Consider the following 21,185-nt stretch of genomic DNA (forward strand, 5'->3'; position numbering starts at 1 on the left):
TCCAGATAATATCAGCAAAGATGTTCTCTTGGCTAACTGCACACAAATTGTTTAAAAATATAGGTTACAGTTCCTTTTTTGTAATTGACAATTGTTCTCTAAAACAGGGTATTGGGTATAGTGCTGAAAGGGCAATTTTGTATAGTCCCTGTGTACAGCATCTTGTTGAATTTGACGCTTCTTTTGATCATTAATATACTTATACTTTACCTTATCTCAAAAATAAATCAAAGTGTTTGGTTTATGCATTACCAGTATATATATATATATATATATAACCCCAGACAAAAAAAAAAACAAGAATTACAGAGGTAAAGTACTAGCACTATACAAAAAAAATCCCTATCCATCCCAAATTTGACAATCCATCAAATTACAAATTGTTTTAAAAGGTAACGAATCATTTCAAGGTGACAAGCCAGATGTACATGAGGAGATGTACAAATAGGAGAGCAAAAAGACCCCAAACAAAAAAAAACAAGAATTACAGAGGTGAAGTACTAGCACTATACAAAAAAATCCCTATCCATCCCAGATTTGGCAAGAGAGTCAGCCACCAAATTCATTCCTCTTGGATCCATCAGGAGTAACTCAGCATAGATGAGAGATAATGAATCTCATGAAGGAAGTTAATCAATTTCCACGGACCAAGGTTCCTATTAACAGCCCAACTAATTGCATTTTTTGAACCCTCACATCAAAAAACTACATTCAGACAGCCCTCCAAAAGAGATACTAACACAATTTCAGAACCCTCACATCCATATCACAGATGATTGCCCTTGCTAAAGAGATGATGCAATTGTATTGTTTTTAAGAGAATATTATACACATAATAAAATCATAAGGAAGGCATTGAGAATATTGTCACAAGTCAGAACATTATTCACTGTGTGCAGCAGGATGTAAGTTAATCTGAAGGGGAGGGGAGATTGAATAGCAATAGCTTACTTGATAAAATCGCTTGACCTTTCATACATCGCACGTCCAACATAATATTGTTCCTTCATTAATTGAAAAAAGACAACATGACATGTCAGACCATGACCAACATAAGAAAACTTCAGCTTAATAAGCCAAGTAAAAAAGAACAAGGTTGATTACATGGAAGCATAAAAAAGACAAACCTGATGCATCCATTTCACAAAGCGAACAAGAGACCAGCGATCACATTGGTTAGTCAAACTATGGCATGCTGGTATCCGCATTAGAACACTAAGAAAAAGCTGGACAGCAGCATAAATTCCTAGAACAAAGATATATATCTTGAAAAGAATTGAATGTGGATCCTGCAAAGCTTTCCTGCAATTACAAGATATAGAACAATTGCAAGTTATTTCTTAACCCATTGGGAAAATGGCCACAAAAGATAAAATAGTCTAAAATATGAAAAAGTAAAGAAAACCTACACATAAAGGAAAGACAGGAAAACTGAAGCAACGCCAAACCAAAGGAAACGGAGAAATATTCGAGAAACAGCTACACGACGCGTTGTAGAATATGCACCATACATCATGAAAATATCCAGCACACCTGTGGCATAAGGAAGAAAAACAAAAAGAAAAAAAAAAGAAGTTATAGGAAAAATAAATAAAGCAAGAGCAACTTCATAATTTACCAGTTCCTACTTCTTACATGTCCTAAAAAGCACCTAAAGCTATATGAACTAATAGTAATAAAGTCCACAATCCAAGAGTTTCAGGAACCTACTTTCAAAAAATTTCATTATAACAAAGGTTGGGCCAAGACTAAGAACTTCTCTTAGAGTCTTAATGTTGAGATTCCCTTTGTTGAAGGCAATAATAGTCAGCCCCTGGTGATACAAGAACCAAAATTTAGAAAGCCTGAAGAACAGTTAAAGATACGAAACAAAATAAGGTCCAAAAATCAGATTCTCCGATTATCAAGAAAGAGGACCAAGAAGAAAAAAGGGTACTGCAATATCTTTACAAGCTTTTCAAAAAGAGAAGCCTTATCTATCATAGTTTAGAAGAGAAGGGAAGAGGTGAAGAAAAGAAGGGAGTTAGCAAATGATGAGCCAAAAGAATGTGTAGGGTGTTCAAACTAATAATTTTATTTGGAGTGTTTTAAACTTACCAATAAAAAATATGAATACCCTTCAACAACATTTTATGTAAAGATACACCAATACAAACCTCCCTCTTGTGAGGTAGATACCAATCATACCCAACTTGATAAACAGCTTACTATGACTCGAGCTATTAACATTATGAGTAAATGTATCAGCTAATGCTCCTTAGAGCTCACAAAAGAAAGATTTCACCCTTTTCAACCTTCTCCCAAATGACCAAAGTTGTCAAGGCGACGAGGCGCCATTGGAGGCTCGCCTCACCCAGTCACCAAGCAGTTTTGTGCACATTGTTATAAAATACTTTTATATTTTAATTTTTTTACATTATAATTATAAAATAGGCATTATTAAACTAGAATATTCATTTTATGTGTTTATATACTAATTTATTTTTATTATTTTCTTATTTGTTAGGGTTAAATCAACACAAACATTGCTAACTGATGTAAAGAACCAATGGTTCAAAGTATCGATACACCTTTGTGTATTGGCAAAGGAGTATTGGTACTTATAATGATACTCCCCCTACTTTTTTTATTTCTTTGATTTTCAATTTCATTTTTAAATAATATATATATATATATTATTTAAAAAAAAGGGTCCCCAAAAACACCTATAAACAGATGTATCGAGACCCCAAAGATACAATACAATACACCCGATACAGGGCGTATCGTATCAAAATTCTGATCCTTGATTGAACCCTCAAAGATTTCAAAACCTGAACCAATAAGAAAGGGAAGAACTTAAAATTGTCTAATCAACACATTTTCTTCTTCCACATTTTCTTTTCTTTTTTTCCTATAAAAAAAAGTAGGGGTTCAGCCCTAAGAGTGAGCAAGAAAAATCGAAAAACCGAACCGACCGAAACCAAACCAAAAATTTGGTTAACCGAAAAGGTCGGTTCGGTTTCGGTTCATATTTAAAAAAAAAAAAACCGAAGGTACTGGTTCGGTTTCAGTTAACCAAAATAGAAAACTAGTGGTTAACCGAACTGACCAATATACATATATCTAAATATATTTTATGTATATTTATGTATATTATATATATATATATATATATATATATATATTATATTTTCTATACATTATAAATTAATAAATAAGCATTATATATATAAATATATATTTATAATATATAACATATTATTTATTATTTAAAATATAATATTTTATAATATTTCTAGTGTTTTATTATATAATTATATATTTTTATAATATATTGTAAATAATAAAAAACTGATGAACCAAACCAATCAACCGATTAACTGACTTCGGTTTGGTTTTAGTTACCGATTTTCCAAAAACCAGTAACCCCTATTCAGCCCCTATATTTTTTGAATTTTCTTTCTTTTAGTTCTTTTCTTCTCATTAAATGTTGATTTTCTAAACTTAAACATGAAATTTATACTTCTCTTATGAAAATTATGGATAATTATTAAGGAAAGATGGTTATGGAACCTAGGGAACTACCCTAGGATATATGGTTTTACTTTAAAAAATCCATAGCCTAGGCGGAAGGCAACAGGGCACCCCCCCCCTGTCGCCTAGCCTCACCTTGGTGCCCTGAAAACTATGAAAATGACAACTTCAATATGTTTGGCCTTATCATGCTGGAAATAGTCGTTGGTTATGTTTTCTTTGTTTGAAGCAAAGGTATTGTATTGTATTGAAAATATAAAAAAAAAATGAACACCCCCACACCTACACAGCAAGAAACTGTGCAAACATTAGCTCCAACTGTACAAAAAGTATTACTCAATCATTACAAAATAACAAAATAGAAATCAAAAAAGAGTTGTATGACATATATGTAGAACTTCTGTTCACTGCAACTGATGTAGAGGCTGCAGCACTTAATTATGAAGAAAAACGTGAAAAATCTAAAAGGAACAAGAAAGTGAAGTAGTCACATGCTTGAATTTAACTTTTTTCTTGTTTTAATTTTGTTTTGATGATTTCCTAGGCTGTTTCACAGTCAGTTAAGATTTCTAGTGGATTATTACTGTTACGAAGAGTCTTATAGGGTATATATAGCAATTAGATAAGGTTAGTTTTGGTTTTTTCTTATTATTTTGGAACAGGGATATTTTTGTAATTTCAAGGTTTTATTGGCTGCTGACCAAACAGAACCCCTATAACATTATCAACTGCTGTTTAAAGAAAAGAAGGTTATTCTATTACTTCAAGCTTAAGAACACTGTTTTTCTATTCTTCACACTATTTTCTTTCTTTCTCTTGAATTTCTCAATCAGTTTGGGTAATTTTTGCTGTTAAAATCACTAGAACAGATATAGACCATTCTCCTGCATTTGGTGGCATCAGAGCTCGAGTTTCCTCTCGGACATGGCCCACAACAATGCTTCCAACGGTGGATATGAAATCCTCTCAGCGATCAGACAGTTACAGCAGCAACAAGCTGCATCACTTCAAGGTTTAGAAGCTGCCAATACACAGTTGACTGAAATAATCACTAGGACCAATCTTCGGCTGCCTAGTACCACCTCAATGCAAGAAGAAACTAGGGATTTGTCTGTTCTACCAGCAAGGAAAGTTGATACAGGGACTCAGTTTCAGCTATGGGTGGTGGTCCAGCCCCAAGAGTAACCATATTTCCAAGCCCTAGCAACACTGCAACAGCTGAATATTCTGATGATTTTGAAGATGAAAATCAAGGTATAGGAAGGTCAATTGATGCTAAACAGCCATCCAGAAGAAGAAACAATGGTGATAGGGAATACAAGATGAAGACTGAGTTGCCAACCTTCAATGGACAGTTGCATATTGAAGATTTCCCAGATTAGATTAATTAGGTGTGGAAATTCTTTGGTTTTGCCAAGACAGCAAAAAATAAGGACAAATTGATCTCTTATAAGATGAAAGGGGGAGCTGCTGCTTGGTAGGATCAAGTTCAAATGGAGAGAGTTAGAGCTGGAAAGCAACCTATTAGGACATGGTCAAAAAAGCAGTTATTTCGGGTCCGGGCTCAATCCCTTCCATGTGATTATGACCAATACATATCCAACAAGACCAGTATTGTGTGCAAGGTACATGTAGTGTTTAGGAGCATGCATCTGAATTTTACAAGCTTTCAGTCCGTAATGAGTTGGCTGAAACTCCATCACAAAAGTTTGCTCAGTTTATTTAGTCCCAAACCAATCATACACGAAAGAGTTGTAGCCCAAGATGCATGGCATTTAGGGAGTACCAGCACTCTCCCTTGAAAGCTTCTAAGGCTGGAATGCCTACTGCCCCATTGCATAATACTCTCCACCAAAAGAACCATCCAAGAGGGCAACGAATTTAGCCTCAAACACAAAAAAAATCAACCTGTCCAACAAGGTAATCAACCAAGAAATAACAATCCTTGTGCATTATAGGTGTAGGGGAAGTGGTAACACTTCTAGCTCTTGGCCACGACCATGCACAAGAGGAGTAAATATGACTGAACAATTGGAAGACAGCCCAAGCTTCCAACCTCAAAATGAAGAACCTATTGTTGATAATGAAGAGGTTTTAGGAGACGATATTCATTGGGATTCTCTAGGAGATCTTTTGGTATGGTCAAGCATATTCTTTGTGCAGCCAAGCAACCCATGCTTGACACAGTGATTGAAAGGCGCACAAGCGAGGCGCATTTCAGGGTATGCGCCTCGCCTAGGTCCTAGACGCAGCCCTTTCAAAAGGCGCACGCCTGGTGCGCCTGATGCGCCTTGCACCTCAGCCCAGGCGTGCGCCTAATGCGCCTCGCCTCAGCCTCAATTTGGTAATGTTGTTCATTCATTCATCCTAATAAACTATATTATTAAAAAGCAATTAAAACTATAAAATCATTATTTTTTTGTGTGAAAACTAAGAATTTAAGACCTAACGTGGACTTGTTTGGGCTTGCCTCGAGGGGCGTGGCACAAAGGCAGCTCGTACAATCAGGAATGTAATATGTTTTACATTACATAGCCATGTGAAGTACTGCAATTGAGTGAAAAAAGAGAATAGAGGTTTTATATGCTTGAAAATGTTTTATATGTTTGATTTTATTTTTAAATTCTCATTTGAATATGCTTTACATCTTACGTTTATGTATTTTAATTTTAGATAATAGGTTTTTTAAAGTATTATTTTAAAATTTAACTTTATATTTTTAGTAATTTTATGTTTAATATTTTTTATTTTTTTATTTTTAAATTTTTTGGCATTTTTTTGAATTTTCTGACATTTTTTTATTTTTTAGCATTTTTTTTGTATTTTTGCGCCTTGCTTCAAAAAGGCGTGCACCTCGCCTTGTGCCTCAAGCGCAAATTGACCCCTGCCCTTGCGCTTTTCAAACACTGGCTTGACACACAAGGGAAGAAAATCTTCAAGACACAATGTAGAATAAAAGACATGGTGTGTGACTTGATCAATGATAGTGGGACAAAAGCAAATGTCATTTCCAAATCAATTGTAGAGCAGTTGGGCTTGACAATTTGACCTAGCACTAATCCCAACAGTGCAAGGTGGCCTTCTCTGTTGATAATGTATAATTTGAAGAATTACTATTTGATATTATAGATATTGATGTTTGCCACATTATTTGGGAAGACCTTGGCAATTCCGTTATGATGTCCCTCCTAGGGGCAAGGATAAGCTATATATTTTCACTAAAGATAAACAAAAGATTGTTCTTGCACCTTTGGGAATGAAGGAATAACCCAAATCTTCTCAAGTGGAGGTGTGTATCCTTCTTACTCAAAGATTTTTGGAGGAATCCAAGGAGACTAGGTAGATCAATGCTATTGTCACCAAGGGTGAAGGTCCCCACCTAATGGTATTCCCGATGCTATGAAACCCTTATTTAAAGAATATAAAAGTGTCTTCCCTGAACAATTACCTGATAGATTGCCTCCTCTGAGGGAAATACAGCATGCTATTGACTTGATTCTGGGGGCTAGTTTGCCGAATTTTCCACACCATAGAATGAGTCTTAAGAAGCATGAGATACTCCAAGGGCAAGTAGCTTAACTGCTAAGGAATGGAGTAGTGCAAATCAGTACAAGCCCTTGTTCTATTCCAGTCTTAAACCAAATAAGGATGGAAGTTGTAGGATGTGTGTGGACAGTAGGGCCATCAATAAAATAACCATTCAATATCGATTTCTAATCCCTAGGTTGAATGATATGTTAGATATGCTTCATGAGGCAACAATGTTTTCTAAGATAGATTTGAAGAGTGGTTATCATTGAATCAGAATCTGCCTAGAGATGAATGGAAAACGGCTTTCAATACAAAAGAAGGATTGTATAAGTGGAACGTTATGCCCTTTGGACTTTCCAATGCCCCTAGCACATTCATGAGGCTGATGAACCATGTTTTGAAGACATTGATTGGCGAGTGTGTGGCAGTATATTTTGATGATATCCTAGTGTAGCAAGGATGAGAACGAACGCCTACAACATTTGTGGGAAGTATTTGAGATTGTCCACCAAAATCAACTTTATGCCAACCTTAAGAAGTGCAGTTTTATGGCCAAATAGATTGTGCTTCTTGGGTTTGATGAGAAAAAGGTTAAGGCTATTAGAGACTAGCCTACATCTAAAAATGTATATGAGGAGCAATCTTTCCTTGGTTTGGCTACTTTCTACGGGTGATTTCCACAATATTTCAGCAGCATTGTCAGTCCTATTACTAATTGCTTGAAAAAGCAGTTTCAAAGGACACTAAAAGCATGAAAAACTTTGATAAGTTATTTGAGATGGAAGTGATGCTTCTATGACAGGTATAACTGCTGTACAGTCTCACGAGAATCGACCAATGGGACCAATGGCTTTCTGTAGTGAAAAACTTTGGTAAGTTATTTGAGATGGAAGTGATGCTTCTATGACAGGTATAGCTGCTGTACAGTCTCACGAGAACCGACTAATGGCTTTCTGTAGTGAAAAGTTAAATGAAGCAGGAAGGAAATGGTCTACCTATGACCAAGGGCTATATACAGTAGTGCAGGCTATGAAGCACTGGAAGCATTATTTGTTCCAAAGGGAGTTTGTTTCATAAACATCACCAAGCTCTGAAGTATACTAATAACACAAACACTACTAACTGACTGCATGCCAGATGGATAGCCTTCTTACAAGAGTTTACTTTCCCATTTCCATGAATATATCTAGAACTTTCAATGTTGCTGATCTCTGAGTATTATCCACCCATCTCCAAACAAGGCTTGAGGGTGAGTCCTCTTCAAGTGGAGGGGACTGATGTAGAGGCTGTTGCACTTAATTATGAAGAAACACGTGGAAAATCTAAAATGAACAAGAAAGTGAAGCAGTCACGTGCTTGAATTTAGCTATTTTCTTGTTTTAATTTTGGTTTAATAATTTCCTAGGTTGTTTCTTAATCAGTTAATGATTTCTAGTGAATTATTATTATTAGGAAGAGTCTTATAGGGTAAGGGTATATATAACTATTAGATAAGGTTATTTTTTAGTTTTTTTATTATTTTGGTACAGGAACATTTTTGTAATTTCAGGAATTTATTGGCTGCTGACCTAAACAGAACTCCTACATAGGAACATTATTAGTTTCTGTTTAAAGGAGAAAGAAGGATATTCCTTTACTTCAAGATTACGCTGTTTTTCCTTTCTTCACTCTATTTTCTTTCTTTCTCTTGAATTTCTAAATCAGTGTGGGTAATTTTTGCTGTAAATATCATTAGAACAGATTTGACAGACCTGTTCTCCTGCATTAGCAAACGAAGAGTGAATTCTACCCCATAATTCCTTTACAAATTTTCTCCTGTTTTCTTTTTTTTTCCAAATCTTCAAAAGTACAGCCATTTCTTTCCATCCACACAGTCCAAAAGATTGCCAAAGGAATCACTTTCTAAACTACTTTCCTTTCTACTCAGACCCTTCCAACTGCCAATTAGTTAAAAGCTCCACCACAGATTTTGGAAAAAAAAGTGTAGTCCAAAAATGTCCAACAATCCAATACTTTAGACCACAACCTTCAAGCAAAAAAAAAAACAATGCAGAAATAAGTGATCAACAGATTCTGCTTCCTCAATACAGAAGATGCAGTTAGTGCTATCAACTAAAACACCTCCTTTCAGCAAATTATCTCTAGTTAGACATTTGTTTAGAGATGCAGTCCACATAAGAAACGCAACCTTCTTTGGAACAGCTTTATACCAAACACTACCAAGGAAAACCGCATCCCCCCTCTCCACCAGCTAACTAAAAAAAATACTTAACTGAAAAACTACCATCTTGCACCATCTCCATTCTATTCTGTCAACTTCTCCTGATCTACTTGGGATAAAGCTGTAAAATTTATACAAAAGGTCAGCCAATTGCTCCACCTCCCAATCTTTAAAGTTCCTCCTGAAAGTAGGAGACCACACTGCTGTACCATTTTGAAGCATCAACAAGTCTGCCCACCAAAGTTCCATGTTAACAGCTAAGTCAAACAGCCCATGATAGATCCCTTTCAGCCTAGTTTCTTCATACCAGAGGTCACCCCAAAACATTACCCTAGTACCATCCCCAATTTTATATCTAATTCCTTTTGAAAAGTCTGATTTGGTACTTTGAATACATTTCCACAGGACACACCTTCAAGAACCAACTCAAACAGCAACAAAAACAAAAACAAAACTAATCATCACCAAATGTCAAAATTACAACTTTGTACTCCCAAAGACTATCCCCAATCCCATTTCCCTCCATAGGCTGTCCACCTCCCCATTAAATCTCCAATGCTACTTCCCTAAAAAGAAGGGGTGTCAATTGGACCGGATTTGGTCCAATATGAGTCCATTACAGATGGATCAGGTCGAATCCAACCCGATGAATACTCTGCACCATTTTGGATCAGTCCAATTCAATGTTTGGACCATCCAATTAGGAATGGCAACAGGGCAGGGCAGGGCCAAGTTTTACCTGCCCTGCCCCCGAACTCAAATGCCCTATCTTGTCCCTACCCCGAACCCCGGTGGGATTAGAAATCCTAAAACATCCCCATCCCCACAGGGAACAGGAATCCCCGAATTTGCCCGCTCAGCCTCGATCATTCCTACTTGTATACTTACAAATTTTTTTTTAAACCTCACTAGAACTATTTTATATTATGAAATATAATATATTATAATATAATATATAATATTATAATAAAATATAACATATATTAGCAACTATATATATATATATAGCCAGTGTCGAGGCAGGATGGACAAATACCAGCCCTGCCCTGTCCCTAATCTCCAGAGTTTTGGGTTTTCCCCGAACCTCGATCAGTGGTCAAAAAACGCACCCCAATCAGGGTGGGGTGAGGCCCCATGGGGATGGGCCAAATTGCCATCTCTACGTCCAATCTGTTCAAATTGGTTTTAATTTAGATTGATTCCAACCCAAACATGGTGCATTGGCACCTATATTCTTATCTTCTATCAATAGACCAAATGTTGCTTCAATCTGACCCAATCCAATATAAATCCATTATGGAAAGAACAGGTCCAATCCAATCCAATAAATACTTTGGACCATTAAGTATGGACTGGTCCAACTCAATGTCTTATTGCTCCGGTCAAGCCATCCAAATTGATTTTGAATTGGTCAGGTCCAACCAAAAACTGGTCCATTAACACCCCTACCTAAAAGGGCCTTGTTGAAGAGCTTCAAGTTCATTCCCTATTCTCAAACCACCACATTCTTTAGGTTGACAAACCTTTTTCCAGCCCACTAAGTGAACTTTCGCCTCATCCTTCCAGACACTCCATAAAAATCCCTCATCAATTTTTCCAATCTCCCTACTAACCGGAATGGGAAATAAAGAGAGGATATGTAGGCAGGGAACTCCAAACACTCTTAATCAAAGTGACTTTACCCACTTTAGATAAGAACTTAGTTTTCCACCATGAAAGCCTTCTTTCCACCCTCTCAAATCACCAGATTTCAAACTGATTTTGAAATGCACTTCTCTCCTAGTGGAAGCCCCAAGTATCTTGTCGGAAATTTACCAACTTTACAATTGAACAAATCTGCCAATAAATCTGCATGTACCCTCCTCAGACTACCACTGTGTCATCCATTGCAATCTGAAGAGCCCCAAGAGAAGTGTCATAGTTTTCTAGTGACCTCATACTGTAAGAGGATAAGGAAGTAGATCCGTTATCCTTAAGGAATGTGATGCAGAATTTAAAAGATATGTAGTTGTCATAAATAAGTCCTTTATGGCAGGTCAAAAGTTTTAATACATCAACAAAAGATTCCCAAACAAAGAAGGAAACTCTAGGTGGAATATAGGAGAACCATAGCCCTTTTTTATTTCTGGGAACGCACTTAAATTGGACTTAGTAGCTATACTGGAGCATTGACATTAGAGAAGAGAAAAAGCTATTAACTCTAACAATTGATCAATCCTATGCACAGAGATGCATAAATGTGAAAACAGAAAGAACAAATGCATACAAACATGCTCATGCACATATATTCTCTCAGTTCAAAAAGAATCACAGTTGCACTACAAAATAACTGATAAGTATAACAACATGTAAATTAAATCTAAACCTGAAACATCATGACAAGAAATATCCAAAGTCGGTGGAAACTATGGTAAAGATGAAGAAATGTCCGATGCTCAACAAAAGAAGTCTTCCCTCGATGCTGACTCCCACTGTTTCCGAGAAAACTCTGTATACAAAACAAAATTATTGAAAATGTTTACTAGGATGGGGGGGAAGACCTTATTGCGGTTAAAATGAAACCTTGTAGTGATGAAGATGATGATTATGATAAACAACAACAAATGCTAATAAAGGAATGCAACCATATTCTCTAGTAATTGACATAACCAGTAATGCAACTAGTGTTGGACCAAGCAAAATCCAGGTCAACGTTTGTCACAATGTGGAAGCAAGGGGTGTCAAGGGGAGACCTGTTTTGGGCCACTTTGTAACTGTACTCCAGGCTTGTGTTTGTTTAGTGTTTATGACTCAGTCCTAGGGGAGGTAACACCACGTGCCTCTTCCTAGGCTGAATGTACTGCTATTTTTTGAATTAATAAAACTACTCTCATTTATCAAAAAAAAAACGTTTGTCGCAATGTGGGATTGTACTTTGACCAAAAAAATTCCTACCAAATGTAAGCTTGGTCAATGCAGCAGTGGAGGCCATAGTTGTCAAGGCAACAAGGCCAAACTAGACAACAGGACTCCACCTTGCTGCATAAGCAGGTGCCTAGGTGCCAACTAGGTGCTGATTAGGCAACGGTTTTTCACAAATAAGACCTATAATTGGATAAAATCCATGTTGACATGTGGCACATTTTCAATTTCTTATGGTTCTGTACTGAGAAATATTAAAAGAAAGCCAATAGCAATAAAATTTGCATATCAAGACAATTGCACCATTAACCTCATAAGGAAATATTACTATCAATAATGTCAATTGAAAAATATTTCTTTCAATCAATAAATTTCAATATTCCATGCACAATATAATCAACTGCATTCAGCAAAGCAGTAATGCATATTTAAACCAGTCTTTTAAAAGTGCAAGGCGCAAAAAAAGCGCAAGGGCCAATTTGTGCCAGAGGCACAAGGCACAAGGCGAGGCGTGCACATTTTTAAGCAAGGCGCAAAAAAAAAAAAAAAAAAGTCAGAAAATTCAAAAAAGAATGCCAAAAAACTTTAAAAAAATGCAAAAAATATTGAACTTAATGTTAATAAAAAATATAAACTTAAATTTTAAAATAAATGTTTTAAAAAACCTATTATCTAAAATTAAAATACATAAACATAGCATGTAAAGCATATTCAAATGAAAATTTAAAAATAAAAGCAAACATATAAAGCATTTTCAAGCATGTAAAACCCACAATCTCTTTTTTTCCTTAATTGCATTGCTTCAAGTAGCTAATGTGATGTAAACCATATTGCATTCTTGATTCTATGAGTCGCCTTTGTACCACGCCCCTCGAGGCAAGCCCAAACAAGTCTATGTTAGGGTCTGAAATTCTTATTTCTCACATAAAAATAAATGATTGTATAACTTTCGTTGCCTTTTAAGAAGATATTTTATTGCAATGAATGAATGAAAGGGGTGCGCAAGGCGCAAGGCACATCATGCGCACACCTAGGCACACCAGGCATGCGCCTAGGACCTAGGCAAGGCACATACCCCAAAACGCGCCTCGCTTGTGCGCCTAGGCACAGCTTTTAAGTCAGTGATTTAAGCTCATGAATTTTCATTGACCAACTTAGAAAGAGTTCAATAGAAGAATAGAAACAAGTCCAAAGCATAGTGAATCCAAGCAATGGAGAATTACAATAAATCCAATGCGAGCAAATAAGCAAGTGAATACACAATGGTTGACAACATATGAGAAAACACCTGCCTATCCTTTAACCTTTTCCTTGCCTAAGAGGAAACTGAACATGTATGCAAAATTTGGCATGATACAAAAGCACTCCATCGCCTAGGCATTACCTTGATAACTATGGTCAAGGGCTTGGTAAGACTGCTTACTAGTCTTTACATAAATATATCATATGTATGTATGAAAAGCTAAAGCTGTTCTAAAGGCCCAGGATTGAAATCTTAATAGTATTAATGTGAAGTATTTTCTTATCTTCTACTTGCATCTCTAGATTAACCAGACCAAAACAGCCAGACATGGCTAATGCCATAGAACCTTGAGAACAGATAAACATGATGTAAATCGTTGTATACCAACCAGGACAATAAGAATTCCCATACCAGAGAAGTTAGCGTACACAAACACACAAAATGTAAAGGTTACACCATGATCAGAAGTGACCTACCTTTGACCTTGGCTTGGGCTTCATAAAAAACAGTGAATTTCTGCGCCATGGCCAACTAAGTTCAAAGCAGTTAAGTGACCTGATAATATGATCAAGTAAAGAATCATAAAAAGTGCTATATCATGGTTGTCAAAAGCAAATAGGCGATTCTAAATGATAGTAGAATGCCTAGTTTCCTGGCAAAAGAATTTTACAATGGAAAATTCCTAGGTCAGCTCCCTAGTTTTATAATACCAACCAGCATACATATAAATTACAAAAATGTCAACACTCTTCATTAATAACATCAATTTTCCTCTCAAGACATGGGAGATCATAATGTCTAAAAGTCAACAACATTTTTAAATCAATTAATTTTAAGATTTCAATATTTCATGTACAAGTTGATTTAACAGAGCAATTGCTTTTTTTTTTGAAAAAAGTATTGTATTAAATGTAATAAGCTGCCAAACCATACAACTACCTGAATAAATTGAGAGAATGTACATAAGACGACACAAAAAGCTAAGCAAAAAAAGTCCCCACATCTAAACAAAAGACTGCCTAGGAAACCCATGAAAATCCTTCTATATACTTAGCGATGAATACAGCATGCCTACAAAATTCTTTTTACTACAGCTATGCCATTATATTTAAAGTCAAAAACTCCCAACTTTCTTTCTTCCCAAGCACCCCAGATGATAGCAGCAGGGAATATGCTCCATAAACTTTTCCCTTTTTCTGCTAAAGCCCAGGGGTTCAGGCATAAATCCTTGAAGACCAAAACAGTACAGGGCCATTATCCACAGCCGATATGTAAAGTTGCAATGGATGAACAAAAAATTAATGGAATGCCATGATTTATATTAATAAAAAAATTAGCAAAGAGGAACTAAAAGGGAAAAAGAACAAAGAATAGAGACCCTGTTGTGTTTAATGTAAGAGAGAGACCATCATCAAAAAAAAAAACGAGAAACCACTTTTATCCTTCTTTCTTTTTTTCACATCTCAAAACCCTTTGATCTTGTATGTTTCAATAATAAAATCCTAAAACAAAGTATAAGTACTATATTAAGATACAACGCAATGTATCAACACCATACTAATAACATGCAACCATAGTAATAATATTAAACTAAGATACCAACCATGTGAATTTTCTTGCCTAGGCACTAGGTGGGTGCCTTCCTGATATCAGTCATGGTGATCAGGCTAGGCACCCCACCAAGGGTACCCTGTCACCTAGGCAATGCTGTAACAACTATGACTTCTATATAAAAAGAAAAAAATTCCCCCAAAAGAAACTCCTACCAAAAGTACTCATTAAAATCATCATAATTTCTCCAGGCAGAATGAGGTGCCCGCCCATTGTCATTATTTGCAGCTTCCTGCATTGTGACATGCAAACAGAAAATGTTATCCAAACCAAAGAGTTGCAGAAAAGATGTTGATAATGAAACTTACAAATCTAAAACATTTTACTTTTTTAGCCATAGAAACAAACATAGCAACAATGCTGGAACTAGGAGATCAAAAGATGCTGATATTGAAACTTTTCAGATGGAAACCACGGTGGGAGATGGTTCTGTCTGTAAGATTGAGCCAGGGCAGGTAATGAAGTGTTTTTCAAAAACAATGGGCATAAATTGTTGGCATTTTTTTTCTTGATTGATAACAGTGAATATTTTATTGATTATGGACTAAAAAATGAGGAATGTAATTATGTATATCAAAGAGCTTGAACCCCAATTTTGTTAGGCTTGTAGGCAGATTGCATGTGGACTTGGGTCAAATTAGAACTAATTATTTGGTCACCATTATAAAATGTTTTGCTGGTGGCTAGTGAGCATTGCCAATGGAAGGCTTAGGAATTAGGATTGGATTGTTATGCATTTCTACAAAGTAATACAAATTAAGAGGAGTTAAGAAACATTAACTGGTCCATATTACTAAAGTTTTAACTTCCCTGAGAAGTTGTTTATGCTGATCTAATGCAAACAACAAACTCAACAAAGTTTATAAGAGAAGGAACAACAACACAAAAAAGTTCATATTACTAAACTGGAAGAAAGTGTGCAGGCCTAGAAAGGGGAGGATTGGGAATAAGAAGACTCAAAACAGTAAATGTGGCTCTTCTAGGCAGGCATTGGACATTCAGTAAGCTTCTGGACACAAGTTATAGTGACAAAGCATGGACAAAGAAACTCCAATTAGAAGGTTTCAAAATCACTAGGGCCCCATTTGGTATCATTCTGTGGGAATGTTTCTCGTGTTCCAGATGCTCCTGCAGAACAGAAATGCATTTGGAAGGCATTTAAGACAAGAAATTGTTTATTCCAAGACGGGAATGTCATTCCCAAAACACGTTGTTAAGAAATGAGGATATTGTCATTTCTTAGAAACACATCTTTGAGAACATGTGTTGCCCATATCATCTTTTTAATTTACAAACACGTGGGAAGAGTTTTCACATGAGAGGGGCAGTTTGGTAATTTCAAAAGAAAAAAAAAAAGATGCTGGGCACTTGGGCAACGAAGGAAGCCCAGTTCCACTGCTAACGCCTCATAGAGTTCCATCCACAATTGTCCTGAAAAATAGTTCTCATTCTCATCACCATTATCCAGGGTTTGTCTTTCTTTTTTTCATCAGAAAAAGGAGAATTTTATTCAATTAAGAGAATCAGTTACAGAATTACAGCAAGTAGAAAGCAGACATTGCACCACAAAGTGTTATAATAAAACCCAGAAAAGCTGCAGCTTATGAACTCCCTGTTTGGCTAATGAATCAGCCATCCCATTTGCAGTTCTCCTGGTCCATGTGAACAAGGCATTGAGTTCCCTTGCTAGGCTTACTATCCCCTTTAGGGATGTCTATAAATCCAAGGAGCATTACCCTTGAATTGGTCCATGATATCACTATTTTTAGTCACCTTCTATCACCAAGTTCTTAAGATCTGCTTGCTTGGAAAGTTTTAACCCCTGTAGCAGAGCTAATAAGCCTTCAAAGAATCACCTTCCCCTAAAGGTCCTGAGTACATCGCAAATACTTTGCTTGAGGAATTTCTGATCACACCACCAATGCCTGCCAGACCCAGGTTTCCTACAAAGTTCCCATCAAATTCAGCATGACTTCATTGAGACCTGGGGGCTTCCACTCCATCACCTTTCTTTCTTTCTTCTCAAAAGAGTGTGCCACTTCATTCCACTCTTTTAGAATCATTGGTGAGATACATCTGCAGCTCCATTTGATGATACATTTTCACGACATTTAGTGAGATGCATCTTTAGAATCGTTGCACAAAAACCCCCTTTTGATGTGAACAGATAAGATTGTTTAGTGAAAAACCCTTTTGTTAAATCTCTGTTTACGATGAAAACCCCTTTTCTTATTCATTTTTCTTAAATATTTGGTGCATTATGGTGATTTCCTCATAAAGCCAATGTGTCATGTGATCTCGTTGTAAACATCCAAAAAGACGTGCTTTTGATGTTTGCACATATTCAACACCCATTTACATGAATAACTATATGTCTGCTGCAGTATTTTCTCTTCTCAATGGCTATAAATTTCAATTGATGCAAAGAAAGAAGAATGCTCCTGAGGAACATTCTGTCAAACGTGTTCCATGTTTCTAAAAAACAGGAAGCAAAGTAGATGTTCCAGAACAGAAATTTTCTTCGGAACAGATATAAATAGAAGCAATGGCAACTTGTGGGAAATAGACAGATTGTGGATCAAATTTTAATTGCTAATGAGTGTGTGGAGGATTTGAGAAGAACGAAGAAGAAAGGGATTTGTGCAATTTGGACCTGGAGAAGGCCTATGGCATGGTTGATTGGTCTTTTCTGATGCAAGTGTTGGATTGCTTTTGATTTGGGAAGAAATGGTGCAAATGGATATTGGGTTGTATTGAGACTTGTTATTATTCCATCCTAGTGAATGGAACTGTAGTGGATCACTTTCCGGCTATTAGGGGAATTAGACAAGGGGACCCCCTCTCTCCTTTCCTTTTTATCTTGTTTGCAGAAGTTTTGGGGAAGTTAATTGAGAGAGAAGATTCGAGAAGTCTTGTGAGGGGGTGGAGGGTTAGGAAAGATAGTATACCTATTACCCACTTACAGTTTGTTGATGAGGGACTTTTCCTGGGAACCAGGGGAGGAGAGGAAGGATCACAGGGCGAATTGGGAATTGCTCTCTAAAAGTAGGGCTGATGGAGGGTTAGTATTAGGGAACATTTGGAAGAAAAATGAAGATGTTGGAAGGTGAGAAGGATAAGCTGTGGACTAGGGTAATTTTGAGTATTCATGGTCAAGCAGAGGATGGCTGGGACACTGGGTGGTTGGCAAGGTCAACTGGAGCCTCTCCTTGGAAATATATGCATGACATTCTACCTTCTCTTCTGCAGCACATCAGGTATGACCTTTGTTCTAGGAATTAGGTAAAATTTTGGGAGCACATTTGGGTGGGTGATGTACCTTTGAAAAACCAATTTCCTTCCTTATTTTCCTTCTCCTGGTATAAAAGCAAGGTTGGGTAGTTTTCCGGTTCCTTCGCAGTCTAACTTTGGGTTTGATTGGGATTTGGGGTTTAAAAGAGGCCTAAGGGATTTAGAAGCCGAAAATGTCATGAACCTGATTCAGATCTTGAATGGGGTGGTGGTGGATCCCTCTGAGAGGGATAAGAGACTGTGGACTTTGCTTAATGTAGAATAAGAGACTAGGCCCTGCTTGCCATTGTTTGTCAAGGGCAAAACAAACATCTTCCATCTCAAACTTTCTTTTGAGCCACCTCTTAGTCTCCTCAGACAATTTCAGCCATTCAAAACCTTTTACCCAGATTCTCTGATTTAAGGGCCTTCTATAAATAGCCTTAAAGTTCTCGACAAAGGCCCTAGCAATCTCATCCTACTAAGTTATAGACACCCCATCAAACTCCAACTTGGTAATCAGACTTTTCCTCATATCATTGGCCATTGCATGAAAAAATTTAGTGTTTCTATCGCCCTCTTTCCCCCACTTATGCCTAGACTTTTGCCTCTAACTAACTTCCTCTTTGTACAGAATATCTTCTAGCTGTCTTCTGAGCTCCCATCTCTCTAGATTGTCTCTTGCTTCACCCCCACCCTCTTTCACCCTCTTATGCCTAGACTTTTGCCTCCAACTAATTTCCTCTTTGTACAGAATATCTTCTAGCTGTCTTCTGAGCTCCCATCTCTCTTGCTTGTCTCTTGCTTCAAAAGTACCCACCCCCCCTGCCCCTCTTTAGCATCCAACTCCTCAATTTGATTGATCACTCCCTGTTTTCTCTCTTTAATACTTCCAAACTGTAGAATGTTCCAATCCTTGATCTTCCTTTTTAGCCCTTCAACTTCCAATGGAATTTCATACCCTCCTAATTAGCGCTTGGATTGCTTCATTCCACCAATTTTTAACCGACTCAACAAAACCAGGGTGAGACAACCACATGTTTTCAAATCTGAAAGGTGTGGGCCTTCTACTACCAAGATCCTCTCTCACTAAAGTAATAGGCCAATGATCTAAAGTTACCCTAGGCAATGTTCTAGAATTAATAGTCCCCCAGTGCTCCACCCAATCTGCTGTGAATAAAAACCTATCCAACTTAGAGCATGTAGGGTTCTCCGGAAGATTGGACAAAGTGAAAAGGCCATGTAGCAAAGGAACCTCTTTCAACTCAAAACTGTTGATGAAGCTATTAAATCTTCCTACCACTTAGTATTCTTTGGCTATTATTACTTATTAGCTCTACCGGGGTTGCCAACAATGTCACCTTCTCCAAATCCTCATTTGAAATGTGATGCTCTATTTCTTCTACCTTCTTGCATTTCTTAACATACCACAGCTGCTTAACCTCAATGCTAAAGGACATCAGAAGTCACTTCCCAGCATGACCCCTATCTGCCCTCCGATCTACAAATGATTTGCTTCCTATTAGGCACAAACACCGCCAAAGAGATGAATCTCAAAATCCTATTATCTTTCCTTTCAGTGAGATATCTATGCCTATCTCTGGTAGTTGTAGTTCTCCATAATGACGGTTGGTCTGCAAGACTGCATGTACAACACCATCTACAAAACCTTTGAACCAGGCTATCACTTCATCTCCAGACAATATTGTTCCCCTCTTCAAAGATCCTTCTGTTCCTTTTGTTCCATAGTATCCAGCCAGCACACAGCAAAGGGGATGCAGCTCCATACTTATCTCCAGTATTTTTCTCCCCATCTTCTGAATTCCAATTACAATATATTTATAGGATCGGGGCAGGTTTTACATGTTCAGTCCCAATATGTATGTAATAGTGCATTACAAGGATACTTTTTTTATGGCGCATGACAAGGATACTTCCCAGCATTTTATATATGTTTCTCATGGTTTGCCTATAATAATTTCACAATAAGATGCCTAAAATTGTAATTTTGCAGGGAAACTATTTGAAAAGAGAGAACAAGAGAATTACCAACAGAGGGCCTTTCATTTATAATTGGGTCTTATGGGGTTGGACCTAATAAGCCCAACAAATATAGGGTCAGTTCTAGGTCCATTACTTACAGACCCGAGAACATAAATGTCAATACAACTAATGCATGATTAATGCTAATAGCAAACATAAGCATATGAAACCATGTATCAATAAAATATCAAAAGAGAGGCCTACGTTATCATACATAAAGTAGGGCACAAACTATGGTTACTAGTACATACCGCTGCAACAACTTCATATAGAGGAGAAATAACTTGATCAAGGAAAGATACACCATCCTGAGAACTGCAACTATTGGCATGCTGTGCAACCTGCTGCCTTAATATCTCATCCAGTTCCCTTACCATCTGTAGGAACAGATTTGTAGACCCAAGAGAAACATAAGAACCATAACAAAATGAAAAGGGGGTGGAGGATTAAAAGAACAGGAAAAAAGACAACAAGGTATTCAAGACAATTACATAGAACAAGGATTAAATAATTAGAAGTTATATTGTATTCAACCCTGTTTTAAAAGGAAAAGCAAACACCATCACATAACTAGGCTAAAACTGCAATGGCCAGAAGTACTCATGGCATAGAAGAACCTCAAGGAATTTTTTTTATCAGTAAGAACCAAAGGATATTGAAAAGGTACATGAAGTGAATCACTAAAAATACCAAAATACAAGAAGAGCAGAACACCAACTAGCATGGTAGAAACATGCTTAGCTATTTAATATCAAAGAGCAGTATCCTGCACAGAAGCTGAGAATTCATGATTTTAATTCCATATGGAAAGAGGAGATGTAAATCAATGTATAGCATCACACATCACTT

The 21,185-nt window shown here is 36.8% G+C and overlaps 1 protein-coding gene across 1 annotated transcript in view; it reads right to left on the reverse strand.

Moving 5' to 3' along the window:
• GSL10 (glucan synthase-like 10) overlaps positions 1–21,185 on the reverse strand; it is a 123,321-nt gene that overhangs the window by 87,822 nt on the left and 14,314 nt on the right. The window contains exons 11-18 of the mRNA XM_088954511.1: positions 20,588–20,713; positions 15,179–15,255; positions 13,889–13,967; positions 11,634–11,756; positions 1,711–1,813; positions 1,410–1,533; positions 1,128–1,302; positions 952–1,004 (exon numbers count right to left, since the gene is read on the reverse strand). Of these exons, the coding sequence (XP_088810637.1) occupies positions 952–1,004; positions 1,128–1,302; positions 1,410–1,533; positions 1,711–1,813; positions 11,634–11,756; positions 13,889–13,967; positions 15,179–15,255; positions 20,588–20,713 (860 nt within the window). The remainder of the gene's footprint in view (positions 1–951; positions 1,005–1,127; positions 1,303–1,409; positions 1,534–1,710; positions 1,814–11,633; positions 11,757–13,888; positions 13,968–15,178; positions 15,256–20,587; positions 20,714–21,185) is intronic.

This window comes from Nelumbo lutea, chromosome 7 (genome assembly GCF_056320005.1).
Source record: "Nelumbo lutea isolate HS-2025 chromosome 7, American lotus-T2T, whole genome shotgun sequence".
Lineage (NCBI taxonomy): Eukaryota > Viridiplantae > Streptophyta > Magnoliopsida > Proteales > Nelumbonaceae > Nelumbo > Nelumbo lutea.